The sequence below is a fragment of the Salvia miltiorrhiza genome, chromosome 4 (genome assembly GCF_028751815.1).
Source record: "Salvia miltiorrhiza cultivar Shanhuang (shh) chromosome 4, IMPLAD_Smil_shh, whole genome shotgun sequence".
In the NCBI taxonomy this organism is placed as follows: domain Eukaryota; kingdom Viridiplantae; phylum Streptophyta; class Magnoliopsida; order Lamiales; family Lamiaceae; genus Salvia; species Salvia miltiorrhiza.
Genome location: NC_080390.1, coordinates 21,300,340 through 21,309,685, shown reverse-complemented (window position 1 = coordinate 21,309,685; position 9,346 = coordinate 21,300,340). Strand labels below are relative to the sequence as shown.

General features: G+C 46.0%; 1 protein-coding gene across 1 annotated transcript; it reads right to left on the bottom strand.

Moving 5' to 3' along the window:
- Positions 1–3,591: 3,591 nt before the first annotated feature.
- On the bottom strand, positions 3,592–4,755 carry LOC131023137 (uncharacterized). Its single transcript, XM_057952683.1, has one exon. It carries the CDS (start codon positions 4,753–4,755, stop codon positions 3,592–3,594), a length of 1,164 nt encoding a protein of 387 aa, XP_057808666.1.
- Positions 4,756–9,346: the final 4,591 nt, after the last annotated feature.

The window sequence follows — 9,346 nt, the reverse complement described above, 5'->3', positions numbered from 1 at the left end:
TCAACAATCCTCAATCAGAGGGATCTCAGTCAGAGATTGACACACACCCGTCGTGCGGTGCGAGCAAAATACTTGTGTATGCCCAGTATAGACAATACACGCTCCTACGTCCCACAACAAGAACTCAGTCTTAGTGGTAAGTATAGGGTCGAATCCCGCAAGGAGTGAGGAACCACTTTGTTCTCCAACGACAAACTGAGGTGTCACAATTCTCAATCTATATACTCTGCACAAGAAATTAACAAAATCAATAATAACAAAGAGGTGAGGTTATTCGGTTAGGTCATAACTGTTGTTAACATTCATTTCGGTCATAGGCATACTGATAATCCGTCCATGATCCATACAAACCCAAGGCGTGGCCCAAAGACATTGGGGCGTTTCAAGGGGTTATACTTCACATTTAGGATGGTTGATCCCATTGTGGTCACTTGGTCCGAAGGTCACACATTCCTCGGTCACAAGGCAGTGCTTCACTTCCCCTTAGATAGTAGTCATACCCGTTACTCACCAAGTATGACCCTCACCAACCTTCTCTCCCGAGGTCCCCAACTCCGCACTTTGAGTGACACATGCCTCCTGGACACAACCATTTCCGGCTTGTCAGCCGACCAGTCATAGACATGCTACGGCGCCGAGATTGCTTTCCTCGTTTGATAACCATGGCTTTATGCCTCGTCACAGTTGATGGATAATCTCTAGAGAAGCCCAAGACTGAGGACGGACAGTGTATCCCATCAATCCTTTCCCCACCTTCCGGATCTACAACGCCTTTTGTTGACGCTGCTCAGCTACTCGGTCTTGGGTATACCGGTTGTCACGCCCTGGTATACCCTGGCCTTTGCTTGACACGGACAGCGTTTTACCGAACGGAGATCACCCGTTAGACCCCTACTGCCCATGGTTTCGAACAGATTCTTCCGGAACCACGAGATTTAACCGAAAGAACAAATGCCTCTCGAATATTTACATGTTAACAACAATTATTTCCACCCCTAAAACCTCACCTAAGGAATTACTCACACATAGCCGAATTCATAAATACGAAATGAATTAAACACATCATGGAACAAAAAGAAATGCTTAAATAGATAAAATAATACCTAAGGTTTCGAGCCTTCAATCTTGTTCGAATGCAAAACACACGGAAATAGGAAAATAGTACTGGAATGTAAATTGTTTTGAATGCCACACTTCGGCGAATTAAAGTAGTAAACTAAAGTAAAACAGGAGTTCAAAAAGTGCCAAGAGCTTGTGCACGCTGCACATCATCAGTTTTTATACTGCCGAATGGTCGAGGTCTAACCCTAGCTGCGCCAATCTCATATCTTCGCCGGGGTCTTCTTTCCTTCTTTAGCTCAATCCTTGATTGATCCGATTGAAGATAGTGTCCAGCTGCAAGCTTTAGTCAACCTTTCCCCTTCTTCAGATCCTTCCAGCTTCTTCCAACTTCTTCCGCTTGCTTCCTCAAAATCTCCGAGATTCACTTTCCTTTCTTGGCTTCGGCTGTATGTTTTTCATGGTAGCGATCAGACGGATTGCTTTCTTCGGTGTGATTCATACCAGGTGGGTTGCTTCAGGTTTCCATGCCCCAAGTTAGACTGGGGAGGTACTTGTTGGTCGAAGCTCCATGCTGGTAAACATAACATTGCAATCTGGACTTGGTAATGCCTATTCCGACCGCATTTTCTCCGTTTCCGCTCCACTGACCTTCCTTCCTCCACAACTTCGTTTTTCCCCTGGACAGACCTGTACCGACACAAATAAAGAGAAAAAATAGGGTCAAATGGCCCAAAAGTCGAAGACGCATCACACCTACACACTTAAAGCATACTTGCCCTCAAGTATGTAGGTGGATTCACAGAAGACACGGACGAAAAGGTTGAAAGAAAAGAAATAAAACTAAGAGACACGAAACTTGCACAAATTTCAGGATCAGATCATACTAATATGCATCATTCAGTTCAGTTAAACCACAAACCAGAGTAATGATCATGCATAAAGTGTGATAGTAGTCTCTCTTTCGCTCAAGTACCGGGCTAAGTGTATACACTCTTAATTTGCTGTGCCAATTCTTCTAAGAGTTTGATTGAAAACTACAAGTGGAACACACTAGTATGACTCGTCAGAGGGTCTTTGTTTGGTTGTAATGGGGTATACGGAGCTAAGGTGGGGTAAATATGGTTCAGTGGCTAATTCAGTATCACCCTTACTCAGTATACACGTTCAGTAAAGCTACAACCAACCCTTTATTCCCCCGTTTTCAATGGGGTTCATTTTTTCTTTGATTTTTGGCAATAGTTTTCATTCATCATTTTTTTTTGCCCAGATTTTCTTTCTTTTCTCTAGTTCCTTGTTTACCATTTCATGCACTTCATAAATTCTTTCTCCTAGATATAGCAATAGAAAGGCTCAAGAAAGAATGAATTCGGCTCAAATTGGCATACAAGGGATTCTTTTCACATTAAACAACAAAGAAGAATCTGGGGCCCTAATCAAAGAAACGTGCCCAAATCACACAAGTCATTACTAGCAAAATAAGTCCTCAAACAAAGTCTAGATTCCCTAGCACAACAAATTCTTACCAGAAACATGCGATTTTTCAAAAATATGGCCCTGATCTCACTGGTGGGGTACTCTCAGTAACAACACAACTACCATCATGCATATCATACTCAACCACCAAATCAAACCAAGACTGAAATCAGCATGCAGAATCTCATCACCATCAAACAATGCAAGTAAGACTCGACTCAAACAAAGACTATAAAGACACTAAAACATGAAAATCAAAAGACAAAATAAAACCTAATCTAAGAGTTCAGGGGAAAAGAACTTAGTCATTTTGGTCGGAGGATCTCTCCTCCGCATTCAGCCTCTCCTTGATTTCTTTAAAACTAGCCTCCATTGCTTTGAATCCTTCCTCCATGGTATCCCTCAGAGTGGCCACTTCTGCACCCAACATCAGCAGCTCGTCCTTGATCTCCTTCAGTTCGACCGTCAGCATGACAATCTCACCACTGATTGGACGAGAAGTTCCATGTTCCTTTGCAACTTTCGGTTCAGGTCTAACTGAGCTGCCATCCGGTTGGACCAAACGGTAGCCGCTTCTTTCATCCACCTCGACAATCCGCCAACGCACAAGACGCCCGATATCAAAGAATCGGGTTTCTGCTACAGCTGCTTCATCTGGGGCCTCATCGTTGAAATTTGCAAGCTTCTTCGCCAGGAGGGTCACCAGCGGGCATAGGGAGAGGTACTTGTTGGTATGAGTTACCCCATACTGAAACTGCATTGCCGCGGTGAACCCAAAGTTCACCCTCTTTCTCTCCACCATGCACCAGAGCAGGAAGAGCTCTTGCTGCGTGACTACGTTGGACCCCTCAATCCTGCCGTAGATGTTGTAGGCCAACCAACGATGGCATATCTGCAGGGCTGGGTCGCGGAGTTCGTTGGACTTGCTGATATTTTTCACATACTTGGCCCCCGTCAAGAGTTGAGACCAGTAAAGGTCAACCTGACTTCGCCACTCGGGTGGAGCCATGATTTCAGCTTGCTTATACTCATCATCATACACCTCCTTGTCCTCGATCACTCCAGGTGGATGTTCAAGTCATTGATGGAAAGTGGGAACATCTTCCCCCGCAATTGGAAACGCAGGGTACCTGGTGTTTCATTCGAGTAATTTCCCTTTGGTTTGAACTCCACCGTGCTCATGAACTCCTTGAATGCCAATACGTTCCATTTCAGAATCTTCCCCCAACCAATGTTCTTAAAATATCCCTCCACACGTTCTTTTATCCCGAAATCATCCAACACTTCAGTAACCAGAAAATACCAAGGGGTTATTTCCCGGTTCTGCAAAACAGCATACCTCTGACTGTCCCTCGGTATGACCGTCTCCATAGTGCTGGGTCGCACCACCCCCTTGCGCTTGACACCCTTGGGTTTTGAAGTGATTGTGCTCGTCACCGGCTTAGCAGGGGCAACCACATCCTCTGAGTTGGAGCTTTCCACCATCTCGGTTCTTTCTGGGTCTACCTCCATCGGCTCTTCCATCTCCTTGGCCTTTCCCTTTTCGGCTGTAGTGGGCTTCCTTTGTTTCTTACTCTGTTCGCCTTTGGTTCTGGTCTTACTGCCTGCCGGTGCTAGTCTGGCCTTAACTGGCAGTGGGGGCTTTGCAACATCAAGCTTCCTTTTCACTCCGGGTCTCTTGTTCTGTGGTGTCGGGACCTCTACCTCCTTCTCTTGAACGGCCTCAACTTCCTCTCCTTCATCAGCCTCCTCCTCGTCCACCTTCTCTTCTTCCCCCTTCTCCTCCTCCGCCTTCTCTTGAACTTCTTCTTCTTCCGTATCCTCGGAAGCTGTTCTCCCATCCTGCATGGAGGTTTCAGGAATTTGCGATTGAGGTTGGGCTTGAACAGGTGATGGTGCGACAATGGATCGCGCCGGAGTTGCTTTGCCCGCCTGGGCCTTCTTTGATTTCTTCACAGGAAGGGTGAGCTCGGGCTCCCCTTCTTCCGGTTGTTTTGACTCGGCGGCTGTTCTTGCTACTTCCCGTTCCTCTTGTTGAAGGACTTCGGCACGCCCTCTGTCCTCGGGCTGAATAGTCAGTAGAGGGTCTTCAGTGACCTTGGTGGAGGTTTCCTCCGAAGCGGTTCGCCTCGTGGTCCGCTTTGGAGGTGGGGGTTTGGTGCTTTTCTTCTTCCGGGGTTGGGTGCTTCCGGAGCCAGTTCCTCCTTTGGTTTTTGCCATTGTGATTTGCGAAGATCAAAAGATGTATAATTCGTGCGGAAGTCTTGGATTTTGTGGGGATTTTGGGAGCAGGGTTGGCCTTTAAGAAGAGTGATCGGCAGTTATGGAAATTTAGGGTTTGGGGCGAGTGGAGATCGTGGTGTAGCAGTTTTCGGAAGTTAGGGTTTGTGGAAGAAAATTGTGGGTTAAGGCTTTAAAGATGGTAAGAATGGCGGTTATGGCAGAAAAAAGAAATTTTTAAGGAAAGAAAACATGGAAAAAATTTGAATTTCAAATTTTCTGCGGAAATCGAAGGGCTCCCGTCACATCACCGCCTGGCGCTGACACACTTACGTCACCCCTCTTCGTAAGCCCTCTTCCAGATCATTCCAACCCCCAACTCTCCACCTACACACTTTGCAACGCAAAGTGGGCTCGGATTCTCCTCTGGGCCTCCTTCCAAATTCATCTTGGCCCGTCTCCCTGTAGGGTTAGTGCATCCAAACAAAACAAAACAACTTAAAAGAAAAGAAAATAAAGTTCGGTAAAGACCATACCGAAGAAACCACACTGGGTTGCCTCCCAGCAAGCGCTCTTGTTTCCCGTCTTGAGCTCGACTCTCCTTCATTCTTTACTCGTACACATGGTCGAGAAGGTGGCATTCCTCCTTCTCCCTTTCTACTTCAGCAAGTTCATGATAGTGCTTTAGACGATGCCCATTTACCACGAATGTATCAACTCCATTGTGATCGTACACTTCTATGCTTCCATTTGAAAAGATTTCTTTGATCACGAATGGTCCTGACCACTTTGAACGAAGTTTCCCAGCCATCATCTTGAAGCGTGAATTAAAAAGTAAAACTTTTTGTCCCACCAAGAACTCCTTCTTCCTGATCTTGGCATTATGGATCCTCCTGGTTCGCTCTTTATAGAGCACCGCATTGTCGTAAGCCTCCAACCGAAGCTCTTCCAACTCACTTAGCTGCAACTTTCTTGCTTCTCCAGCGAGGGTCATACTGAGGTTAATTTGCTTGATTGCCCAGTACGCCTTATGTTCGATTTCAACAGGCAAATGACATCTTTTCCCATATAGCAAGCGGAACGGGGACATTCCAATGGGTGTCTTGAAAGCAGTTTTGTATGTCCACAACGCATCCCCCAAATGGTTACTCCAGTCCTTGCGGTTGGGGTGCACCACTTTTTCCAGGATGCTCTTTATCTCTCTATTGGAAATCTCGGCTTGGCCATTTGCTTGGGGGTGATATGCAGTGGTGACCTTGTGTGTCACCCCGATCTTCTTAGTTAGTGCTCTGATAGTGGCATTACAGAAATGAGACCCCTGATCACTGATTAGAATTTTGGGTATACTATACCTCTCGAACACTTGCTCCTTCAGGAACCCTGCCATGGTATGAGCATCATTGCTTGCGGTTGCCTTGGCTTCAACCCACTTTGATACATAATCTACTGCCACCAGAATATACTCATAGTTCCTTGACTTTGGGAAAGGTCCCATAAAGTAAATTCCCCACACGTCAAAAATTTCGACTGGCATGATTGGAACTTGTGGCATTTCATCTTTTGCGGGTCATCTGGCACTTCGGGCAGCTCTGTACCCATTTTCTCGCATCCGCGAATATGGTGGGCCAGTAGAATCCACTCTCCAAGATTCTGTGGGCCGTGCGCTTTCCCCCAAAATGCCCGCTGTTTGCTGTTCCATGACACATAGACAAGATTTGGGCATGCTCATCCTCAGGTATGCATCTCCGTATGACCTGATCTGCTCCAGTCCTCCAAAGATATGGATCCTCCCAGTAGTAGAATCGTGCTTGCACAAGTAACTTCCTTTGTTCGAATCTTGTCAATCCTAGGGGTAACTCTTTAGTGATCAGATAATTAGCTATATCGGCATACCAGGGCTCCTGTCTGGTCAGAGCATACAGTTCTTCTCCTTCCACTCGTGTGCTCATGGAGTATAACTTTTCGTCTGGGAAGGTATCGGTAATGGGCATACCGTCATCCTCTTCCAGTTGCAACCTGCTCAAATGATCTGCCACGAGATTTGCAGCTCCTTTCTTGTCCCTTATTTCTATGTTGAACTCTTGTAACAGTAAGATCCACCTGATGAGTCGAGGTTTGGATTCCTTTTTGGCCATCAAATATTTCAACGCAGCATGATCCGTGTAGACCACCGCCTTTGTTCCCAAAAGGTAGGAACGAAACTTCTCTATGGCAAACACCACTGCCAAGAGTTCTTTCTCAGTAGTGGTATAGCTGCATTGTGCCAGATTCAGTATTTTGGATGCGTAGTAGATCACGCAACTCTCTTTGCCTTTCTTCTGCCCCAGTACTGCTCCAACGGCGTGGTTGCTGGCATCACACATGATCTCGAACGGTAAGTCCCAAACCGGAGGTTGAATAATGGGGGCCGACACCAACTTGTTTCTCAAGATTGTGAATGCCTCCTTACAATCGTCATCAAACTCGAATGGCACATCTTGTTGAAGAAGTCTGGTCATGGGCTGGGCAATCTTAGCGAAATCTTTGATAAATCGCCGGTAAAAGCCTGCATTGCCAAGGAATGCCCGTATGTGTTTTACTGTTGTCGGGTAGGGCAATTTGGTGATGGAATCAACCTTCGCCTTATCCACTTCAATTCCCCTTTCCGAAATCACGTGCCCCAGCACTATTCCTTCCCTTACCATAAAATGGCATTTTTCATAGTTAAAGACCAGGCTCTTCTCCACACACCTTTTCAACACAAGCTCTAGATGCTTAAGACATGTGTCGAAAGAGCTACCATATACGGTGAAGTCGTCCATGAATACTTCAATGCAATTCTCCAGTAGGTCGGAAAATATACTCATCATGCACCGTTGAAAGGTTCCCGGTGCATTGCATAATCCGAAAGGCATACTTCGATATGCAAATGTTCCAAATACGCAGGTGAAAGTGGTTTTCTCCTGGTCTTCATGTGCAACAAAGATTTGCATGTATCCAGAATATCCGTCGAGAAAACAGTAATAGGCATTACCAGCTAATCTTTCCAGCATCTAGTCGATAAAGGGTAATGGGAAGTGGTCCTTCCTGGTCGCATCATTCAGCTTCCTGTAGTCGATGCAAACCCTTCATCCTGTTTGCAATCGAGTGGGCACAAGCTCGCCTTGATCATTCTCCACAACCTGTATTCCCGACTTCTTCGGTACGACATGGACTGGACTCACCCATTGGCTATCGGATATGGGATAGATGATTCTCAATTCCAACAGCTTAAGAATTTCTTGTAGTACTACCTCCTTCATAATTGGGTTCATCTTTCTTTGAGAATCTCGAACAGGTTTGGCTCCTTCCTCAAGGTAAATGTGATGCATGCACTCCGTGGGACTGATGCTTTTTATATCAGCTAGGGTCCAACCGATGGCTTCCCTGTTCTCCCGTAATACTCTGACCAATCGATCTTGCTGCACAACGGGTAGATCAGCACTGATGATAACTGGTAGTGTCTCTTCTGGTCCCAAATAAGCATACTGTAAATGCTTAGGTAGTTGCTTGAGCTCCAAAACGGGTGCTCTCTGGATTGAAGGCAACAGAACAATATGGGCGCACCGATACAACGTCCCCAGTATAATCAGAACCAGCATCAACAACAGTACCAGTTGGGACCACCTCAACACCACAACCAGAATCAATAACAACCCCCTTACCAACCACCACATCGGAGAGCACCCTGGGAAGAAGCCATTGAAAGCATGGCTAAGGAGAGCGAGAAATTTCGTAATGAAATTCGTGCCAGCATGAACCAAACCAACCAGCAAATTAGTTACTTGACTAAAGCAGTGGCCAAATTGGAGGAGAACGCTGGTAAACTCCCAGCCATGGGAATCAACCCCAGAGAACATGCCCAAGTTGTGCTAACTGAGTTTCCCGAGGGAGAGGAAAAGGAAGAAGAGTTGTTAGCAGAGGCTGAATTGCTTCGAGGAAGCTGGAATAAGAGTGGTAAGGGTCTAACTGACGAACAAGCTGGAGGTAGCAACCCAACCGATGCACCCTACCCAGGACGCCTGAAACAGAAAGCTAAAGAGAAGGAAGCAAGTGAAATGATGAAGATGTTTCAAAAGGTTGAATTGAGCATACCCCTACTCGATGCTATCAGGCAAATTCCAAAATATGCCAAATTCTTGAAAGACCTTTATTCAAGAAAAGTCAAAATGGAGGAAGAAGTCCGATACGTGATGGGAGAAAGTGTTTCGGCGGTGATCCAACGGAAGCTACCCACGAAGCGAAAGGATCCAGGGATGTTCACCATTCCATGCAATATAGGAGAAACCAACATGGATAAGGCAATGATGGATCTGGGAGCCTCCATTAATGTGATGCCATTGGCTGTATACAAGAGATTGAATATTGGCGAGATGAGGAACACCCGTGTGGTCATACAGTTGGCTGACAGGTCCAACGCTTACCCTGAAGGAGTGGTGGATGACGTACTGATCAAGGTTGGGGATTTGATTTTCCCAGCAGACTTCTATGTTCTGGACACCGGACTCGAAACAGGAGAGAATACTATACTATTGGGAAGGCCATTCATGATGACCGCTGGAACTAAGATCGA